This window comes from Panthera pardus, unplaced genomic scaffold (genome assembly GCF_024362965.1).
Source record: "Panthera pardus isolate Hobbes unplaced genomic scaffold, ASM2436296v1 HiC_scaffold_27, whole genome shotgun sequence".
Taxonomy (NCBI): domain Eukaryota; kingdom Metazoa; phylum Chordata; class Mammalia; order Carnivora; family Felidae; genus Panthera; species Panthera pardus.
In genome coordinates, this window is record NW_026526843.1 from 6,270,007 (window position 1) to 6,294,080 (window position 24,074).

At 40.2% G+C, this 24,074-nt stretch overlaps 1 protein-coding gene and 1 pseudogene across 1 annotated transcript in view; one reads left to right on the plus strand and one right to left on the minus strand.

The window, feature by feature from the left end:
• Positions 1 to 3,477: 3,477 nt before the first annotated feature.
• The window catches only part of HPRT1 (hypoxanthine phosphoribosyltransferase 1), a 35,033-nt gene continuing 14,436 nt past the window's right edge, over positions 3,478 to 24,074 (plus strand). The window contains exons 1-3 of the mRNA XM_019426948.2: positions 3,478 to 3,626; positions 14,576 to 14,682; positions 16,575 to 16,758. Of these exons, the coding sequence (XP_019282493.1) occupies positions 3,600 to 3,626; positions 14,576 to 14,682; positions 16,575 to 16,758 (318 nt within the window). The 5' untranslated portion in view covers positions 3,478 to 3,599. The remainder of the gene's footprint in view (positions 3,627 to 14,575; positions 14,683 to 16,574; positions 16,759 to 24,074) is intronic.
• On the minus strand, positions 19,428 to 23,802 carry LOC109253696 (40S ribosomal protein S3a-like; annotated as a pseudogene).

A 24,074-nucleotide genomic window follows, 5' to 3' on the forward strand; every position in this document is an offset into this window, starting at 1 on the left:
GTGATGTCATCTATATCATTAGATGCTTCAAATAGAAAATGAGTTGAATTAGGGTTCTCCAGAGAAAGAGAACTAATGGGACGGGTGTGTGTATGAGAGAGAGAGAGAAAGAAAGAGAGAGAGAGAGAGAGAGAGAGAGAGAGAGATTTATTTTAAGCAATTGGCTCACACGATTGTGGAGGCTTCTTCCCAAGTCCAAATTCTGGTGGGGTAGGCCAGCAGGCCGGACAACTCAGGGAGGAGTTGCTGTTCCAGTCCAAATGCAGTCTGCTGGCAGAATTCCTTCTCGATTAGGGTCAGCATTTGCTCTGTTCAGGCCTTCAAATGATTGCATGAGGCCCACCCACATCGTGGAAGGTAATCTGCTCTACTCATTTAAAATGATTTAAATGTTAATCTTCTCCAAAAACCACCTTCCCCGAAACTTCCAGAATAATGTTTGTCCAGCTATCTGGGCACCGTGGCCCAGCCAAGTTGACACAGAAAATTAACCGTCACGTTAATAAATTCCAATACTTCTTCACTGTTGCATCCAGCTCATGGAATCAAAGCAAAGCTTACAGAAATTTATTCTGATGAGGGGGAAATATACAAGATTATTGAGAAAGCTACTGTAAATTCAGTTTAAACATTCAACATTTATGGGGCACCTGGGTGGCTCAGTTGGTTAAGCATCAGATTTCGGCTCAGGTCATGATCTCACGGTTCATGGGTTCAAGCCCTGCGTCGGGCTCTGTGCTGATAGCTCAGAGCCTGGAGCCCACTTTAGATTCTGTGTCTCCCTCTCTCTCTCTGACCCTTTCCCGCTCACACTCTGTGTGTGTGTCTCTCTCTCAAAAATAAATAAATAAATAAATAAAATAAACATAAAAAAAATAAAAAAAAATTCAACATTTAGGGTGAGTATTTTGGTGGTGATTATTTTTTTCATAGAAATACAAATTTGGTGGAGAAAAAAAGACAAAATTATTTTGTCTCTATGAAAGTTTTATTTTCTGTAATAATGAGTAACAATTATTATTTTCTTGACTTCTTTTTTGCTTTCAAGACTATTATAATTTTATTTTATTTTTTATTTTTGAAGACAATTATAATTTTAAAATAACACATTTTGATTTTAAATATATTGTCCAAATTCAGCAAAATATTTCACATGTGAACCAGATTTTCACTTACCAAATAAAAGTATCACATCTTACAAATGGCACTGTTTGCTGTTTTAAATTTTTCTTAAGTTTTTTTAATTCATTTTGAGAGAAGGATAGAGAGAGAGAGCACGGGCAGGGGAGGGACAGAGAGAGGGAGACAGGATCTGAAGCGGGCTCTGCACTGACAGCACAGGGCCCGATGTGGGGCGTGAACCCACAAACCGTGAGATCGTGACCTGAGATGAAGTCAGATGTGCTTGACCAAGTGAGCCGCCCAGCTGTCCCCGCTGTTTAAAATTTTAAACACAAATAAAAGCTCCAAGTCGTCCTAGAATGACAGGAATGAAATGATAGTACTGTTTCTTTGTCTTTAGAATCACCAGGCTATCACTGTTTAGTTCAAACCTCTGTGACAATACGGGGGTATGTGCTACCACGGGTGTTGCAGAAAGAAACTGCAAGCCACAAACAAACTGGAAGGGCTCTGAAGTGTTGGGACACCTAATTTAGACACAAATGTGGGTAGTCGAGTCCACATGTCAGGGGCCAAATGTATAACTAGAAGTGCTCTGAATTGACTCTCTGTGGAACGCAGTGTTTGGTAAAAGGATAAGTAATAAACATGTGCTGATATGAACTTCAAAGTCTATGTCCAAAGAAGTGCATTCGTATGTTTACCAAAAGATATGTAAAGATACATACAAAATGTTCATAGCAGCACTATTTGTAACAAACCAAACCTGGAAACTGCCCACATGCCCATCAACAGGAGAATGGATGTCTTAGAGACTAGAAGGATAAATAGAGTGAAGACTTGTTTAAGGCAAGTTTAAGGCACTTGTTGTGGAAAGGGGGGGGGGAGTGGGGGGCAGAGAGAGAGAGGGAGACACCGAATCGGAAGCAGGCTCCAGGCTGTCCGCACAGAGCCTGACACTGGGCTCGAACTCACAAACCATGAGATCATGACCTGAGCCGTGACCTGAGCGAAAGTCCGATGGTTAATGGACTGAGCTACCCAGGTGCCCCTGAACTTTTTTTGGAGCAAGGGCTATGCTATGCACTCTTGCGTTATTTTGTTTAATCCTCGCCATGCCCTGTGATGGAGATATTAGCCTCATTTGACATATAAGGAAACTGAGGCACACTGAGGTCAAGGATTCTGCCCAAGGTATAAACTTGGGATTTAAACTCAGATCTTTCTCAATCCAAAGGTCATATGTACCCTTTCCATTATAGTCTGTTTTCTTTCCATGATAGATAGGGGAGGCAGAGAAACTTGGACAGTATGGTGTTCACACACTCATACATTCTAAAATTATAACTGCTACTATTTCTTGAGCACCTACTATGAGGCAAGTACCATGCTTGGTACTTTACATAAATTATTTTTACAATTCTCATAACCCTTCATAGCAAGAATTATTATTCTCAGTTTTTAGATGAAGAGACTGAGGCTCAGAGAAATTCAATGATTTGACCAGTTTCACAAATCTCTTACCATCACCTATCTCTTGGCAGCCTTAACAGGGGCCACCAACTGTGTGCCAGGCACTATGGTGGGTTCTGGAGTCCTACGAACGCTAGGAACGAACAACTGTTGTTTGCTTACCTGACCTATTTGAGAGTAGGGTAAGATTCCTGTCCCCAGTTCCATACAGGGACTTGTGGAGACAAAAATAAAGATCAGTAATAGTGACAGTTCCCATTTACTGATTATGCAACGTCCTAGGTACTGTACCACACACACACACACACACACACACACAGGGATACCATGTCTAATTCTCACAACGATCCTGTTAATACCCTCATTTTACTGAGACGAAAAGAGAGGCTCAGTGAGTCTGATTTGCACAAGGTCACAGAGCAGCTAGGTGTCTCCCGTCCGATTTGCACCCTGACCTGCTGACTCTAGGGCTCTTGGTCTCAACTCTCACACCCAGTTAAAGATGTTTGGTAGAATTAGTAAAACGGAATCCGCAATGCAGTCCAGAGTCTTGGGAAGGGGGCGCCGGGCGACAGAAGCACGTGGTGACGGCAAGCCGAAAAGCCGGCGCCCAGTTTAGGGGCACTAGGAAGAAACCGGGCGGAGGCAGGTGTGGGGAGCCAGGAGCCCTCAGGCTGGGAGACCCAGGGAAAGCTGGACGGAGGCTGCGCACCAGGAGTCTCCGCTCCTTCCGGAGGAAAATTCCCACCTCCGGCGCGTGGAAACCCGCAGGCGCCGGCAGAGGCGCCCGGGCGGTCTGTGGGCGGAGCCTCGGGGGCGGGCGGGGCCGGTTTTGCCTTCGCTCCGGCGGCGGCGGCGGCGGCGGCCTAGAGTGCCCGAGCGAGCGGCTCTTTCCGCTCTCCCGCGCGTCGCCGCCTTCTCGGAGCCTCCGCCTCCTCCTCTGTGGCGCCTCCGGCTTCCTCCTCCTCCGGCTGCCCTCAGCGCGCGCGCCCATCGGCTCCGTTATGGCGACCCGCAGCCCCAGCGTCGTGGTGAGCGGCTCGGCCCGCGGCACCTGAGGCTCGCGGCCCGCAGTGCGGGCGCCGGCCGGTGTGGCCCGGGGAAGCCCGGAGGGGCGGGGGGGGGGGGGGCGACCGCCGCGTCCCGGCTCGGGCTTTACGTCACACGGGGTGGCGTGGGGGATGCGTGGCGAGGTGCGGGGTGGGTGCCTCCGGACAGCCCGGGGGAGGGGGGCTGCGTGTGGCAGGGGAGGGTGGGGATGGCGCTTTGGCGGACTCGTGCGGCCGGGGAGGGCCCGCGGGCCAGTTCGGGAATGACCCGGCGCGCCGCGGGTGGGGGCTTTGTCCGGAGAGGCCCTTCTCTAAACCGGGGGTATGCCGCTGAGGTCCTCGGGGCCCCTGTAATAGAGGGCGCAGGCACGGGAGCGGCCACGTGGGAGGGCATGCGGGGACTGGTACTTGCACCTAGTTCCGCAAATGCCATAATGACCGTGCGAATGCGCATTGCCTGCTTGAACCCTCACAGCAGCCTTGGTAGCGGTAACCATGCCCGCGTTTTGACACACGAGGAAAATAGTGACACGGTATTAGGTAATTTTCTCTCGGCCCAGAGGGAGCTAGGCCTCGAATTCAGGTGTGCCTCGATCCGGATCCTACGTTCTTTGATGCTGCGGGGACAAAAAGTGCGAATCTGGTCCTTACCTTCAAGGACATTCGTACCATCACCAGCCTCTGTATCCTGTCTCCAACCTCATTGGTTCTTTTTGTTTCTGGAACAAGCCAAGCTGCACCCCCCCCCCCCCCCCCCCGCCTTTCCGATCATGCTTGCTAAAACGGCCAACACCCTTCCCAATAGTTACATGCCTCACTCTGCATCATCGTCATCATTATATTTTAGCAGTTACCTGATTACCTGTTGATTGTCTCTCCCACTAAAACAGAAGCTTTATAAGGTCAGGAATCGCCACCATAACCACAGCATATAGGACAGTGCCTGGCATGTAAGAAATTCTCAATAATGGTTTGTTGAGTGAATAAATAATTAACCACTTGAGCCCCCCGAAAGGAAGGATTCTATTGATATTGGGAATGATGGCTTAAGGTAAAGGGCAGAGTTCTTCGTGGAGTCTGGCCTGGAATCCTGCTTGCTTGGGCTGTTTACTAGCTGTGTGGCCTTGGGTAACTTCCCTTTTCTGGGCTTAAGTGTCCCTAATGTATAACTGAGGTACTAGCTACCCCTGGGTGTTACTGAAATATTGTAAGACTGTCTGCTTAAACAACCTTTCCGTGGTCCTTGACTGGGAATAGTAATAATAGCTATCATCGTGTTTACCTACATAGTCCTACTTACTCCTCGAAACAACTCTGTAACAATAGCATGATTATTACCATTTTACAGAGGAGGAACCTTTGGAGCCTCAGAGAAGTTAAGTAATTTTACTTCTTGCCATACCCACGTCACATAGTTGCAAAGAGAAACTCCGACTCAAGCCTAGGTCTCTCTCAAGAGTCCATGCCCTTAAGTGGTATGCTAATAGTAGGTACTCAAAAAATGGTGGGGGCTTTTGTGTTTACTCAGTTGCTGAGGAAGTTAGATGTTTTTAGCTTTGGGGTGTGATGCCTGCCCCAGCATACAGTGAGTTATTATTGCTAGAACTAGCTATTGTTAGTTTCATTTGAACGTTAAGATCTTCCTTGTGTTTTTGGTTTGCAAAGTACTGTTCTTTTTTTATTTCCTTGCCAAAAATTGCACGTTAGTAATAACAGGCACTCGTATAGTGTTTAGTATGTTCTGGTTTCTGTTCTAAACTCTTTACATATATTAACTGATTTGATATTTTTAAATTTAAAAATAAATTTATGTGGCTCAGAGAGGTTAAGTAACTTATCCTAGATCACCCAGCAATGCTAGGATTTGAATCTGACTTATCTGGACCCAGAGTCTGCTCTTAACCTCCATTTTTTAATGTTTATTTTTGAGAGAGCAGGGGAGGGGCAGAGAGGGGGGAGACAGAATCCGAAGCAGGCTTCGCGCTGTCTGTGCAAAGCCCGACATGGGGCTCAAACCCAGGAACCGTCAGATCATGACCTGAGCCAAAGCCAGACGCTCAACTGACTGAGCCACCCAGGTCCTTTTTAACATCTCCATTTTAGAAAAATATTTTATTATTTATTTTTGAGAGAGAGCGGGGAGAGGGGCAGAGAGAGAGGGAGAGAGGATCCCCAGCAGGTTCCACACTGACAGCACCGAGCCCAGTACGGGGCTCAAACTCACCAACCATGAGATCATAACCCAAGCCAAAACCAAGAATCAGATGCTTAACCGACTGGGCCACGCAGGTGCCCCCAAATATTTTAAGATTTTTTTTTTATTTTTGAGAGCGTGAGTGGGGGAGGAGCAGAGAAAGAGGGAGAAAGAGGATCGAAAGCAGGCTCTGCACTGATAGCAGCGAGCCCGACACGGGGCTCCATCCCACGAACCATAAGATCATGACCTGAGCCAAAGTTGGACACTCAACCAAGTGAGCCACTCACGTGTCCCATTTCCCCAAATGTTTTCGGGTTGGGCTTTTCCCAGAGCCATCCAGAACCTTCTTTGTGATCTTCTTTAGCCATTTTATGTCCGGTTCTTGTTATGGACTGAACGTTTGTATCTCCAGTAATAGCCAACAGATACATATGTTGAAGCCCCAACTGCCCACTGTGTGGTATTTGGAGATGGGGCCCTTTGTGGAGTAATTACGATTACTAATAAGGTCATGAGATTGGGGTCCTGGTCTTTTAAGAAAAGACACCAAAGAGCTCCCTTCCCCACCCTCCACTGTGCACATAGTTAAGAGAAAGCAGCTGCCTACAAACCTAGAGAGGAGGCCTCGGGATGAAACCTATTTTGCTGGCATCTTGATCTTGGACTTCCCAGCTTCCAGAACTGCAAGAGATAAATTATTGTTGTTTAAGCCACCCAGCTGGTGGGATTTTGCTAGGGCAGCTCCAGCAGACTGATACAGTTGTTTTAGAAGATGTCGGTAATCACCACATGCTTAGACATGCCACACCAAGTCACCAATAAAACAGATGTGGTTTACATTCATTTCGAGGTGCGACTTACATTCATAATCAACTATTGCCTGGTTGATTTAGAAAACTGTGCTAATTCAGTATTAGAGACATGCCAGTGTACTTGACTCTGTTTACAACCAGGCAACAGACTACTTGAAGCTCGGTAGGCTGTAGGGGGAGTCATTGGTGATGGGTTCCAGGTTTATCTTTAGTGCATGTATAACTGCTGTTGATAATCACAAATTTGTGGGCTGGTCAAATTAGATTCAAGTACAAATGACAAGCTTTATTGTGCTGTATAGTTGTATGTATGTCTTTTCTACTAGATTATGTATAAGCTCTGTGAGGGCTCTCAGTTTAAAATCATCTTTGTATGCTCCCTACAAAATTAACTGCACAGTGCCTTACCAAAGTGAATGCTAAATGCATTTTTATGTAATTTAATATATTGCAATCCCTTCCTGTCAAAGCAGCCACTGGATTGTTAACTAATCCAAATCAGATGAGGTTAATATCAGATATTAATATCAAATCAGACAAATAAGGGCTAATAAGATTAAAGGCCACCGAGTATATTTCTATCTAGCTCTTGTGGAGATTGGAGTTATTGGACCCATTTAATATGAAGTTTTGGTGTTTTGGATGATTAAGAACAAGTTCCTGGGGGCACCTGGATGGCTTAGTCAGTTGAGTGTCTGTCTGACTTGATTTTGGCTCAAGTCGTGATCTCAGGGTCATGGGATTGAGCCCCCCATCAAGCTCCACACTGAGTGTGGAGCCTGCTTCAGATTCATTCTCTCTCTGTCTCTCTCTGTCTCTCTCTCTGTCTCTCTCTCTGTCTCTCTCTTTCTTTCTCTCTCTCTTTCCCTTTGCCCCTTTCCTTCCCTCTAAAATAAGTAAAATGAAAAAAAAAAAGACCACATTCGTGTTCATTGAATTATATCTTATTTCTTATCATTGGTCCAGGTGCACGTGAGGCTTCTGAGAGTTTGAGTACTCTCTAAATTCCCAGCATGCTTCACCTATATCTTTTTCATAGCGGTTTAACACTGCCTTATGGTTATTCATATGCATGTCATGTCTTCTATACTGTAAGCTCTTTGAGGGTAGGTATGTCAAATTTATCTAATCCCGTCTAGTATGTACAACACAGTAGATTCTCAATAAATATTTGAGTATTAGTAATAATACAGGTTCTGGATAAGGTCCTCACCATTTTAAAATTAGTATTCTAATATTTGGTCATTATATATGGATTTGAAAGACTTGGACTTTTCATTACATGTAAAAATTGGGAAAAGTTGATGTTGGTGCCTTGTCATCATTTAAATAAATTGCTCCGTATTTAACTTTATATTTGAAATATCTACAAGTAGACATAATAGTATAACAGACCATCATATACCCATTGCCCAGTTCTGACAACAAACTATCTACCTATGGCCAATCATATATTTCTTAAATTAGGACCTCCATCAATATACCCCTTTTATTTATAGTTAATTTTAATAGAGTTGTGAATTCATGCCTAAAGTACCTCAAGTGATACAAGTTTTAAGATTTTTTTTTGTTTCTGCCTTTTGGAAAGGGTTATATTTTAACATGTTTTTTATGCTTGAAAGCACAAATCAACCCTTTTTAAAAATGGTACTGTTTTTTTTTAAATTTTAATTCCAGTATAATTAGTGTAGTGTGATATTAGTTTCAGGTGTATAATATAGTCACTCAACAGTTCTGTACATTACTCAGTACTCATCACAGTAAGTGTACTCTTAATCCCCATCACCTGTTTAACCCATCTCCCTCCTACCCGCCTCCCCTCTGGTAACCATCTGCTTGTTCTCTATAGTTAAGAGTCCCTTTCTTGGTTTGTCTTTTTTTCTCCTTTATTCGTTGTTTTTCTTAAATTCCACATATGAGTGAAATCATATGATATTTGTCTTTCTCTGACTGACTTATTTTACTTAGCATTATACTCTCTAGCTCCATCTGTGTTGTTGCAAATGGCAAGATTTCATTCTTTTTTTTATGGCTGAATAATAGTCCGTTGTATGTATATATATATACGTGTGTATATATATATATATATATATATGTATATATATACATACATATGTATATATATATGTGTATATATATATATGTACGTATATATATACATATATATATATACGTATACAGCATCTTTACACATCTGTGTGTGTGCATATATATATGCATATATATGCATATATATATATATATATATATATATACTTTATGCATTCATCAATCGATGGGCACTTGGGCTGCTTCCATCATTTGGCTATTGTAAATAATACTGTAGTAAACATAGGGGTGCATGTATCCCTTTGAATTAGTGTTTTGTTTTGTTGTTTGGTAAATACCCAGTAGTGTGATTCCTAGATCATAGGGTAGTTCTATTTTTAACTTTCTGAGGTATCTGCATACTGTTTTCTACAGTGGCTGCATGAGTTTGCATTCCCACCAACAGTACAAGAGGGTTCCCCTTCCTCCATATCCTAGCCATCACCTGTTGTTTCTTGTGTTGTTGATTTTAGCCATTCTGACAGGTGTGAGGTGATAGCTTACTGTAATTTTGATTTGCATTTCCCTGATGATGAGTAATGTTGAGCATCTTTCAAATGTGTCTGTTGGCCATCTGTATGTCTTCTTTGGAGAAATGTCTGTTCATGTCTTCTCATTTTTTAGAAGTTTCTTTATTTTGAGAGAGAGCACAAGTAGGGGAGGGGCAGAGAGAGAATCCCAAGCAGGCTCTGCACTGTCAGTGCAGAGCCTGATGCAAGACTCGAACTCACAAACTGTGAGATCATGACCTGAGTTGGATACTTAACCAACTGAGCCACCCAGGGGCCCCTTCTGCTCATTTTTTAATTGGATTATTTGTCTTTTGGGTGTTATGTCAGTTCTTTATATATTTTGGATAGTGACCCTTTTTTGGATATGTCATTTGCAAATATCTTCTCCCATTCAGTAGACTGTCTTCTAGTTTTATTGATTGTCTCCTTTGCTGAACAGAAGCTTTTTATTTTGATAAACTTGAATAGTTTATCTTTATTTCCCTTGCCTCAAGGAGACCTATCTAGAAAGAAGTTGCTACCGCTGATGTCAGAAAAATTACTGCCTGTGCTCTCTTCTAGGATTTTTATGGTTTCAGGTCCCACATTTAGGTCTTTAATCCAATTTGAGTTTATTTTTGTGTATGGTGTAGGAAAGTAGTCCAGTTTCCTTCTTTTGCATGTGGCTGTCCAGTTTTCCTAACACCATTTTTTGAAGAGACTTTTTCCCATTGCATATTCTTTCCTGCTTTGTTGAAGATTAATTGACCATACAGTCGTGGGTTTGTTTCTGGGCTTTCGATCCTGTTCTATTGATCTATGTGTCTATTTTTGTGCCAGTATCATACTATTTTGATTACTACAACTTTGTAGTGTAACTTGAAATCTGGAATTATAATACTTCCAAACTTTGCTTTTCTTTTTCAAGATTTTTTTTGGCTATTCAGGGTCTTTTGTGGTTCCATATGAATTTTAGGATTATTTGCTCTAGTTCTGTGAAAAATGCTGTTGGTATTTTGATAGAGATTGCATTAAACATGTAGGTTGCTTTGGGTAGTATGGACATTTTAACAATATCTGTTCTTCCAATCCATGAGCATGGAATATCTTTCCATTTGTTCATGTTGTCTTCAATTTCTTTCATCAGTGTTTTATGGTTTTCAGAGTACAGATCTTTTCACCTCCTTGGTTAAATTTACTCCTGAGTGTTTTATTATTTTTGGTGCAGTTGTAAATGGGATTGCTTTCTTAGTGTCTCTTTCTGTTACTTCATCATTAGTGTATAAAAATGCAATGGATTTCTCTACATTGATTTTGTATCCTGCGACCTTACTGAAGTTCTAGTTGTTTTTCCAGTAGAGTCTTTAGGGTTTTCTATATATAGTATCATGTCATCTCCAAATAGTGTAAGTTTTACTTCTTCCTTACCAATTTGAATCCTTTTATTCCGTTTTTATTGTCTGATTGCTGTGGCTAGGACTTCCAGTACTATGTTGAATAAAAGTGGTGAGAGTGGACATCCTTGTCTTTTTCCTGAACTTAGGGGAAAGGCTCTCAGTTTTTCACTATGAGTATGATTTTAGCTGTGGGTTTTTTTTTAATGTTTATTTATTTTTGAGAAAGAGAGCGAGCGCGCACGAGCGTGAGCAGGGGAGGGGCAGAGAGAGAGGGAGACACAGAATCTGAATCAGGCTCCAGGCTCTGAGCTGTCAGCACAGAGTCCGACACGGGACTCGAACTCAGAAACGGTGAGATCATGACCTGAGCTGAAGTCAGATGCTTAACCAACTGGGCCACCAAGGCATCCCAGCTGTGGGTTTTTCATATATGGCATTTATTATGTTGATGTATGTTCCCTCTAAAACTACTTTGTTGACAGTTTTATCAAGAATGGATGTTGTACTTTGTCATATGCTTTTTCTGCATCTATTGAAATGATCATATGGTTTTTATCCTTTTTCTTACTAATGTGATGTATTACATTGATTTGCAAATATTGAACCACGCTTGCATCCCAGAAATCAGTCCCACTTGATCGTGGTGAATGATTTTTTTAATGTATTGTTGGATTTGGTTTGCTAATATTTTGTTGAGGATTTTTCCATCTGTGTTCATCAGAGATATTGGCCTGTAGTTCTCTTTTTTTGTAGTGTCTTTATCTGGTTTTGGTATCAGGGTAATGCAGACCTCATGGAAGCAATTTGGGTTTTCTTCTTTCCTCTTCTGTTTTTTGGAATAGTTTGAGAAAAATGGGTATTAATTCTTCTTTACGTGTTTGATAGAATTTACCTGTGAAGGCGTCTGGTCCTGAACTTCTGTTTGTTGGGAGTTTTTTGATTAGTGATTCAATTTCATTGCTGGTAATTGGTCTCTTCAAATTTTCTATTTCCTGATTCAGTTTTAGGAGGTTATATGTTGCTAGAAATTTATCCATTTCTTCTAGGATGTCCAGTTTGTTGGCATGTAATTTTTTGTAATATTCTCATATAATCACAAATCAACCTTTTGACATTAAATGTGATTTATAAATCTAATAGTATTGATTGAAAATAGAAACTTTTGAATTAGAAATTAATTTGGTATTTTGACAGAGGTAGAATTCCTATTTTGGTGTGCATCCCAGCTGTTCTGTCTATATTAGACTGCATGTCTAGGATGAACTCTGGGCAGAGTTCACATTGGCTTTGATTGAAACAAATCAGACTCATGAAGTTCTTAGGCTGCCTGCAAAACCTATAGCCAGGCACTGAGCCATTTTCACAGAAGCCATAGATAGGCTTTATAAATGTTGCATGTTTCAAAGAGTCCGGGTGGGTCCTGGTTTATGCTTGTGTGGAGCAGTGAGTAAGTTGGTAGAAGTGGTGAGTAACCTTCAGGGAAGCCAGTTTGGTTTTCTGGATCTTCTTAGTGTTAAAGCAGTATGAAGTGGTACATTTTCATTCTTGTCAGGTAATAGCAGATATATTCTGAGCCAGACTTGAATGTTTATCCTCTCATCTTGTAGGATCTAGCAAGGTCTGTCTTTTCCCAAAACTTGAACTGAGTTTCAGTTTATAAAATTTAGAAAAGTAATATTTGCTTGTTAGAAAGTCTTTTAGAAATATTCCTATAGGGGACACAAATGTCCCATTTCCATTCTTTTTGTAGTGAAAGTGTTCTGAAATACACATGATGTGAATGTTTAGCAGGCACATTAGTACTTTATGCCAGATCTTAAGATCTGGCATCATCTTTTTTCCCCAAGAATATAATTTTTCTTGCTGTGTATGAAAGTAATATGTGTTGGTTTAAAAACAAGTCAGTACTGACTTCCTACCACCCTCAAACTGGCTGCCGAGCGAGTGCCTGGGCACTCCATGCCACAGGGCCGTGCCCGTGTTCGTGTCCTGGTCTACCTACCTGAATCACTGCCAGCTTCCTGGCCGTGTGCATAGGTGCAAATGGTGTGAAGGTAACACCAGCTGGATAAAACAATACCTAAAATTCCACCCAAGTCAGGAGAACTCAAAACTGACCTTTTGGGACAGAAAAAGTAACACGAACCTCAGATTTTTCAGAATATAATTATGAATTCTGTGAATAATATTATAAATCTTAAGTATGTATTTTTAAAATTTATTGAAAGCCTAGCTACCTGTCCTTAAGCATCTAACATAGTGCTGACGGAAAGGTGTTCAATAGATGTTGGCTGATACTTTGAGATTTAATTATGGTTTGACCAGTATTTCTTGAAAACTGCCAAAGCTCTTATCATCATCTTCTTGAATGTGATTTGGAAGATATTTAGTCTTGAATATCATGTGAAGTAGAGTATTATAACTGGTTTATTTCTTTGAATTTTAAATATAATGGTGAGTAGAAATTATAAATCACCTATGATTAAAAAAAAAAGTGAAATTGACAATGAAAAAAAAGGCCAGGTCAATATTAAAGTGTGCAACTCAGCGAGTTCCCCCTTCTTGTAGTTGACCACTGTTTGGTATATTCCTTCATGCCCACCCTTTCTTCCTTCTTCCACTCCTTCCTTTCCTCCTTTGTTCCCTCTCCCTTCCCCTCCTCACTTCTTTTTTATTTTTTGGGATTACAATTTTTGTTTGTAGATTTTACTTTCATACATCTTTCAGAATTCCTGTACTTTTTATATGTGTGTAAAAAAACACATAATGCCACAAATAATTTAAAAGAAAGACTACTGAATTTTTTTAAAAAGCAGTATATACTCAATGAAGGAAATTTGCAATATATAGTATAAAGAACTAAGTAAAATCACTATAACTCTCTTCCCCGAGATAATAGCTGTTATGATTTTATTATATTTTTTCTGTATGTATAGGTACATGTATAATATTTATAAAACTATAATCATAGTACATTTTACCACCACAGGTACCACATCATCGGTTTTATTCAATAGTTTGTATGCCAGCTATTGGGCATACGAAGACAGCCAAATATGGTTCTACTCAAGCAATCGTGGAGTATCTGCTAGGAAGGCACCTCATGGATTGATTATAACAATCTCAGACTTCTAAGAGTTTGGGTTTTTAAGAAATCACTTAGCTTTCTTGGTGATTTTTTTTCCCCCCTACTCTGAGGTGAGAGAGGCTGTTTGTATTTGGGGTAGGAAACAACAGCTTTTGTTCTGTGTGATTTTTTAACTTGTTAGACTACAGTGTATGAAAATTTTTTTCTACAGTGTTACTAAAATCGTTTTTACTAAAATTTCAAACATACTCAAAAGTGGAGAGAATAGTATACTGAATCCCCATATGCTCATCAGCCGTGTTTAAAATGTTAGCAAGATTTTGCTACATTTGTCTTAACTCTTTAAAGTTTTTCGTTTCGTTAGCTCTTTGCGGAGCTAAAGGAAATTTCATACATGTCATTTTACTGATACAATCTTAACTATTCATCTCTAAAGCATACAGTTCATTTCTTATATAACTATAATTCATTGTCATACCTACAAAGTTACAGAAAATTCTTGATGTCTCATACCTAAATTTCTCTTGTTTTTTGTTTTTATTTTTATTAAAAAAAATTTTTTTTTTACATTTATTTATTTTTGAGAAACAGAGTGAGACAAAGCATGAGCGGGGGAGGGGCAGAGAGAAGGAGACACAGAATCCGAAGCCGGCTCCAGCCTCTGAGCATGCTGTCAGCACAGAGCCTGATGCATGGCTTGAACCCACGAACTGTGAGATCATGACCTGAGCCGAAGTCAGACACCCAACCGACTGAGCCACCCAGGCGCCCCTAAATTTCTCTCATAGGCTAAGGTTTTTTAACATCTAAATTCAGTCGTGTAATGCTGTCACTGAAACAGTCATATTTCTTTTTCAGATTAGTGATGATGAACCAGGTTATGACCTAGATTTATTCTGTATACCTCATCATTACGCTGAGGATTTGGAAAAGGTGTTTATTCCTCATGGACTAATTATGGACAGGTTAGTAAGATCTTAAATTGAAGTTTTTGGTTTTTTTCTTAATTTCTATTTCTGTTTTTTCTTAATTTTCTATTAATTTCAAGTGTCAGCAACTGTTTTAAGGCATTGATGTTTGAACATAAACTAGGCCAGCTTGTCGAATAATAGAGGTTTTCTGTTTTAGGGCCCTCTTTACAAAAAAGTTGGGGGGAGAGCTAATTACCCAGTGTAAGTCATGGTATACTAGGAATCTGTAGGGAGTAGAATAAAGTAAACATTGAAGGGACATTGGAGGAATGAACTCTAGTAACAGTCTTTGATTGCTCAGCCTTGAACAGGATAATGGGCTGGGGCTAAATCACAGGAGGGGAAGGTAATGTTTTGACTATTATGCATGTCTAGCTTGAAGAGTTCCCCTTAAATGAATTGCAGTGAGAGACCTTACTTGGTATTTAAATGCTTGCCTTGTGTGGCTATTTTGTTTTTGACTTTAAGGTTATAGTATCAATATATAGCTGTTGTAAAATATTCTAAGGATTGAGGCTTTAAATGAGTAGAGTTCTTCCTCTCAGCCTCCTGCATAGTCCTTCGTACACACTGGCTATGCACATATGCTGTATGCAAATATATGTACAGTAACTCTTGAACAATGTGGGGGTTAGGGATGCCACCATCTGCGCAGTCAAAATCTGTGTATCACTTCTGACTCCGCTTAAAACTTAACTATTAATAGCCTACTGTTGACCAGAAGTCTCACTGATAACATATAGTTGATGAACACATATTTTGTATATGTGTTATATACTGTATTCTTACAATAAAGTAAGCTGGAGAAATATGTCATTAATAAAATCATAAGGAAGAGAAAATATATTTATAGTGTGATATTTATAACAAAATCCATGTATAAGTGGACTTGTGTGTGCAGTTCAAACCTGTGTTGTCCAAGAGTCAACTGCGTATATTTTAACACATAGGCATGTACTATCATACAGGTCTGAAGTGTATTGGAGATGTTTTCATATTAGTATATTTAGAGCTTTCTCCTATATTTTGAAGGTGGTACTGTCATACAGGTCTGAAATTTATCGGGCACTGTTTCATACTAGTATGGTTAGAGCTATCCTATATTTTGAAGGTTGCATAACATTCCATTTTCTGATTGTACCATAACTGATCTAAGCAGTCCTTTATTGACGGACATGCAAGATATCACCATTATTTTACAGACCATACTAGAAGGGAACATCCTCTTATACACATTTGGTCACTTGCTTCAGCTTTATCCATGGGGAAGATCTGGGTCAAGGGGAAGGTATTTATTGAATGCTTCTGATACCGCCAGATTATGCTCCAAAACGTTGTTTTAATTTATACTCACAGTGGTATACGACAGTGCTCTTTTTCGCAGTCTCTTACAATATTGCCTATTATCAGGGAAATCTCATTTAATCAGAATTTGCCATTCTGATAGGTGACAATGGTATTTTAATTTGCATTTTAAATATTTATTTTTTTAATGTTTATTTATTTATTTTGAGAGAGAGAGCAAGTGGGGGAGAAGCAGAGAGAGAGGGAGAGAGAATCCCAAGCAGGCTCTGCGATGTCAGCTCAGAGCCTGATGCGGGGGTCGAACCCATGAACCGTGAGATCGTGACCTGAGCTGAGACCAAGAGTCAGACTCTTAATCGGCTGAGCCACGCAGGCGCCCCTTAAATATTTATGATAGATGTTACAGTATACCTGTATTTTGAAGTTTATCTTTACTTTATGAAGCAAGGGTATACTTGATGGGGGGGCAAAGGATGTGTTTGGTGGAAGTTTAATGCCTAAAGGGGATGTTTGGTATAAAGCTAAATATATTTCTATTATATTGTAAATTAATTTCTATTAAATTCCTGATACTTCTCTAGGACCGAGCGTCTTGCCCGAGACGTGTTGAAGGAGATGGGTGGCCATCACATCGTAGCCCTCTGTGTGCTCAAGGGGGGCTATAAATTCTTTGCTGACCTGCTGGATTATATCAAAGCACTGAACAGAAATAGTGATGGATCCATTCCTATGACTGTAGATTTCATCAGACTGAAGAGCTACTGTGTAAGTATACTTAATATATGCTTATAAAAACCTTGGTAACTGTACGTTTTTCTGTGTGTGTTTGAAAGTCTACAAACCATACTTACATGTTCATTGCACTTGGTTACAGTGACATTTTCTAATCTATTCACTACTACTTTGTATACAAGTGAATATTGTCTTTTTCAAACTAATCACCTTAGACTAGTCACTCTTTTTAAAGGATTTTTGATCTGGTTTTGTTTTTCTGGTTTTTTAAAGACCACTTTTGGGAGTTGCTGTTGGGACCTGGAGTTACATTTTTGACTATACTTAGTGTTGGCAGATCTCTTCTCTTCTCTGGAGCTAGATTGGTTTTCCGGGGAGTTGAAAGTCAGTTTGCAGCTGATAAATAAGGTGGGCCAACAGTTGTTTCCTAGAAAGCACATGTGGAGTGAAAGCACCGGCCCACTGAAGAAACCTTTGGATTCAGTTACTCTGCCGGTGTCACGGGATCTCAAATGTCTGAGAATATTGACACAATAACCATTATTGACACTGTCAGATGAGCCAGAGTCCGTGTGATCTTTACATGTGAATTTCATCCTCCATAATTTCTTTGAGCATGTGAATGTGTGATTTTTATTAGTTCATAGTGTTGTTTGTGTCTGGTTGCCTGTGGGCGCTGTAGTTCCTGCGGGTTTACTATTTTCCTTACAAGTGGGGTTTCTCCTAGCTTCTTCAAAGATTAGAATAAATGTCTGGTCTTTGTTGTTTCATGAATCTGTATTGTGCATCTTTGTAGAAACTAGCCTTATGTTTATATTTTCATTGAGAATAAAGCTACTTACATTTAACTTTCAACCTTCATTCTCCCAGTTAATCATCTATTTGACCCAAGTTTTTTGACCTTTTCCACATTTTCATCAGTCCTGTGGGTGATTGGAGAACGATTTAAGACATTTTCCCTATCCCCCGAAAACCCTTTGTGCTCATACACCATGACATTCCTTCATAACTACAAGCTCCTTTTAATTTGTCAAAGTCTTGCATGAATTAAAGAATTGCTTAAATGAAGAGTTTGGATTTCACTCTAACAGAAGTTAGTTACAGTTAGTTAGCTGGTTTACACTAAGATTGGAATCTAGTCAGTGTAATTGCTGGCAGTAGCTACCCAGCCTTTAATTGATTGTTGGCTTAGAGTCAAAACAGGTACTTCTGGTCCATGGTATGATTTCGCTTTTGATCTTCTGGAGTCCCCCTGCCCCCGCTCCACACACATATACATAAAAATCAGTCTTATTTCTTTATGCCTTAAATTTAATTTCTTTCAGGATTTGCATAGAATGCTTTTTCTTTGAAAACTTGTGAAAAAAATGAGGGGAACTTAATATTTTCTTCTTTAAAGTATTTTATAGTTATAAGAACAGTATAAAGCCATGGAAATACTTTGACAGTTTAATTCCATTTTCTCCTTTCAGGTTTTTTTTTCCTATTAGTTTTAAATCTTAGAGGATTATTAAGCTTAAGCCCTGAGCTGATAAAAAGAATGAGATCTTAGGGGCACCTGGGTGGCTCAGTCGGTTAAGCGGCCAACTATTATTTGGGCTCAGGTCATGACCACATGGTTCATGGGACATGCAGCCCCTCATTGAGCTCTGGGCTGAAGTGCAGAGCCTGACTGGGGTTCGTTCTCTCTCTCTCTCTCTCTCTGCCTCTCTCTCTCTCTCTCTGCCTCTCTCTTTCTCTCTCTGCCCCTCCCCTGCTTACATGCACACTCTCTCGCTCTCAAAATAAATAAACATTTAAAAAATCACATATTAAAAAAAAGAATGAAGTCTTAAGCATAAGCAAAGCAAGTTTTTAGGTTAGTTTTTACATAGAGAAAAATCATATCTGTTCTATGTGAAATTCTGTGTAAATTTACTACTAAACAACAAAAAATTAAACCCATATACTTACTGTTGATTTGAAGTAACATTTCTGCCCTATTTAATAATTCATCAGCTTGTCATGGAAGATCTTCACACGTACATATTAAAAATCATGCAGCTTAACTTGATAAAATCCTGAGATGGAAATTTAGAATTGTTGCAGTGTCAGTAACATTGATGTTAGTGTAGTTTTACATGCTGATCTTGACCAATTTGAAACAGTGAATTAAACCTTAACTGATCTGTACTAATCCTAAAGTAATGCTCCATGAACTGTTAAATGTTTCTGGAATATGTAAAGAGCAGTAACAGTAACAGCACACTGCATCTAGTTTTCCTCCAAAATAAAAATTGCCTTTTTTTGATTAAAGAATACGTGTTTATTACGAAAAAGCATACAATTACAGGAAGTAAAGAAATGAAGAAATGAAGTTACCCTGACTTCCACTCTACCACTTTTATTTCTAATACGTTATTTTTTATTTAAAATTTTTTTAAAATGTTCATTTATTTTGAGAGAGCGAGAGAGTGCATGCAAGCGGGGAGGGGGCAGAGAGAGAGGGAGACAGAGAATCCCAAGCAGGCTCCCCACTGACAGCACAGAGCCCGATGCGGGGCTTGAACCCGCGAACTGTGAGGTCATGACCTGAGCCGAAATCAAGAGTCGGATGCTTAACTGACTGAGCTACCCAGGTGCCCCTATTTCTCACATTTAAAAGAATTTTCTCTCTGACTATACGTGCATACATATCCGAGTTTACACGTAGTCTTTTTTTTTTAAACATCACAAACAATAAGATCTTTTGTCACCATCAGATGTCTTAATTTTAAAAATTCTTGGATTGGCGACTCGTATCCATCAGCTCGTTCAACTTTAGCGCCAGCCTCACCCCCAGTAGCTTTTCCTGAAGCTTAACCGTGAAGCTCCATGAGCTTTCCCGATTCAAACTTAGGCTTCTTCAGCATTTTCACTTTTCTAACGAAGACATCCTGGAATGGATAAATAGACCGACAGGCCTTTTCTGTGTGTTTTCCAGTGCTGTCTGGAATCAATTTGTTGACGACTTCTTTCAAGTCACTTGTCTGCACCTCTCGGGTCATGATCTCCATCATCTTTTTCTGAATTGGGTGGACCTGTTGGTGCTGAGCGTGAGAGGTCTTCTGAATCTGATTGTTGCATTTGTTAGTAAAACCAACACAAAATAGTTGAAGCCAGTAACCATTGCTAGTCTTGGCGTCAACATGAGATTCAGTCCTGGTCTGCCATTTTTTGACCATGGAGCACATTTTGTCATGGGTAAGATCTGTGCCGTGGAAATTAGGCAATTTTTGCCCTGGAAATCTTCAGTAATTAGCTTGCATTTTCTAAATGCAACTTCATCATTCTGCAGATAAGCAAGGGTCACTTCAAAAATACAACCCTTGAGGCCATCATATGCGATTTTGGTTCCTTGAGTTCTTGTGACTAGTGTTTTTCCAATATTTGTTATATTGAACATAGCTGGTGCTTTCATATCATACCAGTCTTTCCTAGAAAATGGATCAACAACTTTCTTCTTGGCTCCCTTTTTGCCGACTTTTGTAAGGCACTTTTCTTGCCAGCCGCCATGGCACTGCTCAGGGAGCCAAAAGGGCGTAGTTTACATACTCTTAGAGTAGCTAGGTAGGATTTTATTTGCTTAGTGCCTCGATGGGAAATTGCCTGGGGATTCCAAATACCATATTTCATTAAATGTAAGGTGTCACTGATGTTCACGTACCCCTGTTTTTTGTACCACTACAAAAGAAGACACTGTCAGTTATATTGTAAGTTGCCATCAGTTGTAATACATCAATTTCAAGGGTATTAAAATGCGAGTGTGCAGCTTAGAACAATGAAATGTAGTACTGTATATTCAAAGACCTTTTCTATCCTTAAGCCTCTGTGATAATTCAGAAGAATGGAATAATTGATAAGTATGCAAATGTGTTTTCTTTCTTATAAGTTTAATTTCATAGTAATTTTTTAAATAATTTTTTTCATCATAAAAATATGAAGCCTCTGGGTGGCTCAGTCAGTTAAGTGTCCGACTTCGGCTCAGGTCATGATCTCGTGGTTCACGAGTTAGAGCCCCGCATCGGGCTCTGTGCTGACAGCTCGCAGCCTGGAGCCTGCTTCCGATTCTGTGTCTCCCTCTCTCTCTGACCCTCCCCCCATTCATGCTCTGTTTCTCTCTGTCTCAAAAATAAACAAACGTTAAAAAAAAATTAAAAAAAAAAGATGAAGCCTCAGGGGGAAAAATTGTCAGGTAAATTTTTTGTGGTAATATTTTGTATGGGTCTTAAACAAAGGGAAAATTAACCTGATTTATCGTGTCCGGACAAAGTGGCTTACGTTAAAATGAAATTGTTCTTACGATTTGAAATCTTGGAGAAAATTTTTTGAGTTCTGAATTATTATCTCCATGTACACTTGAGAACAGGGAGGTGCAGGGGGATGAAATGACTTGCCCAAGATCATACAGGTTTTTTGAATTGAACCCACACCTTTAATTGTGCAGAACTGAGTCTCGTTTGGGAAAACGTGTAACTGACTTGAATCCTCTGATATGGCTTCCTTTTATTTCTTCATTTTCTACCAGTCAGAAGTTTTGTATGCAAACAAGTTATCTCGCCAGTTGTGAGATTTCTTTTCGTCAGTTGCAGTCAAGGTGTGTAAAGCTATAACTTTCAGTCTTGATCTTGGAAGTCGCTTGGTTAGTAGCTTGATTAAGCTGTTTAATGTATCAAAGATGCAAATTACCTTGTAATTTGTAAGAGGGTGGCTATTTGAACTTGTTAACGAAAAATGTGGAAAATATTGGAGTAGTTTCTTAAAGTGCCTCTTATGGGAAGAGGTCAGTAGCTTTCAGTCTGACCTTTTCCTTTATTTAGTCGATTGCTTTCAGGTCTGCTTTTTTTTTTCTTTTTTTAATCTTTTGGCTTTTTAAAAAATCTTCTATAAATCTAATATCTATCTATCTGTCTATAAAGCAAGTGGAGCGATTTCTATTTCCTGCTTATTCATTTAAGACCATAGACATGTATGGGGGAAAGAATTTGTTCAGTATAAATTGGCAGGAAAGGGGATGTGTACTATCTGTGGTATAAGCAACTACCAGAACTGTATCAAAAGTATACTCTAGCCATTTCCTGTGGGTTTTCACTTGGATGTAGGCTGAGGTATTATATAAACACCTTGTTTCTTAGAACATAAAGGTAGTGTTCAAGTTTGGCCCTGCTAACCCACAAATTTTATATTCAAAAAATGAAGGAAAATAATTCACTCAGCAAACATATTGCCCATCTGTTGTATACAAGGCCATGCAAAGTGGTTCTGTTGAACCTGTTTATTGATTCAGATCCTTGCTCCAAACCAGACCTGGAATGAAAAGCATGAAGATTGGGTGCAATAACTACTCAAGGTTGTAGAAACTGTATTTGAAAACGCTAGATTTTTAAAATTTAAATGTTTATTTACTTGAGAGAGACAAAGCATGAGTGGGGGAGGGGCAGAGAGAGAGAGAGAGAGAGAGAGACACAGACAGACAGAATCTGAAACAGGCTCCAGGCTCTGAGCTGTCAGCACAGAGCCCGAAGCGGGGCTCGAACCCACAAACCGTGAGATCATGACCTGAGCTGAAGACGTAGACTAAACCAACTGAGCCACCCAGGTGCCCCGAAAACACTAGATATTAAATGTCAGCACTAACTCTTCAATTTTTTCAGTATTACGTTGTGCAAATGGTATCTTTGGTTTGATTAGAGCAGTGCTGAGCAATAGAACTTTCTGTGATGATGGAAGTGTTCTGTATCTGTGCTGTCAAATACAGAGTCACTCTGTTGAGCACTTGAATTAGGTCTTCTGCAACAGAAGAACTGAATTTTTAATTTTATGTAATTTTAAGAACAGTTGACCCTTGAACAATACAGGGGTTAGGGTGCTAACCCCCTGCACAGTCGAAAATTCTTGTATCACTTTTGACTCCCCCAAAACTTAACTACTAACAGCCTGCTATTGCCCAGAAGCCTCACTGCTAACATAAACAGCTGATTAACACATATTTTGTATGTTTTTTGTATTATATTCTGTATTCTCACAGTAAACTTGAGAAAAGAAAATGTTACTAAGGAAACCACAAAGGAGAGAAAATACACTTCTAGTTCTGCACTGTACTGATCAAAAATATGCATGTATAAATGGGCCTGCACAGTTCAAACCTGTGTTGTTCCAGGGTCACCTGTAATTGCCACATGTGCTCAGCGGCTACTGTCTCGGATGGTGCAGGAGTAGATGCTCCAGGAGCCCTGCTTCATTAGCATCATTAAAAACATTTGTTTTACTATTTTTTATTTTTAAACATTTATTTATTTTGAGAGAGAGTGAGAGCATGAGTAGGGGAGGGGCAGAGAGAATCCCAAGCAGGCTCTCCACTGTCAGTGCTGAGCCCAATGAGGGGCTCAATCTCATGAACCAGGAGCTGAGATTAAGAGTCAGACGCTTAACTGAGCCACCAAGGTGCCCCTATTTTCTTTTACCTTTTAAGTAAGTTCTGGGCCCAACATGGGGCTTGAACTCACGACCCCAAAATCAAGAGTCCCAAGCTCCACCGACTGATTCAGCCAGGCGTCGTTCACTATTAGCATCATTTTTTAAATTGATAATAATAACTTTTTTTAAAAGGAACGTATTTTTTCAAAAAACTCATAAAACACAGGTAAATCAATTACTCCCTGGGTGTATATCCTTCCAGACCTACTTTTTCTGTATATATTTTCCAAAAATTGGGTATCTGCCGTTTTTCGTCTGAGGTGTGGTCTACTTCTAAAGGTATATGATTCTAATACTGTCACTGCTGTTGATATTTGATCACGGTACAGGAAAGCGGGGAAAGACAGAGGATGCTTGTGATTAGGATGTGCGGAGCGCCTGCCTGAGTGTGGTGGACCGGGGCCGAGCTGGACGTAGAGGGAGTGACTTTCCCGGCAACTCCATTCTAGGGCTCTGAAAGAACTGTCTGGAGTTCGCTGCAACGAGCAATCCCCGTGGTGCTAAGCCCAGACGTCCTACCTCAGTACGACTCCTAGTCTTGCCCTCTTGGGAGCTCAGCTTTGGGGGTTGGCCTCTCTGCATCCTCTTCTTATGGTCTCCTGTTTGTTCCAAGCCGTTCTTTTGCAGCCCGTTCGTTGTGTGTTCTCGCACAGCCTTCTCTCCTGCTTTCCTGTACCAGGCTGCGGTTCTTGTTGCCGCCTGGAGGCTGCAAAATCCCTAGCCATGTACAACTAAGAATAAACAAAGTTCCTTCCTAATTCCTTTCTCATTTTTCTCACCTAGACTCATGAAAGGTAATTGTACATGTGAAATTGCTATAACACTGTTAATTATACCTGAATAAAAAAAAGCAA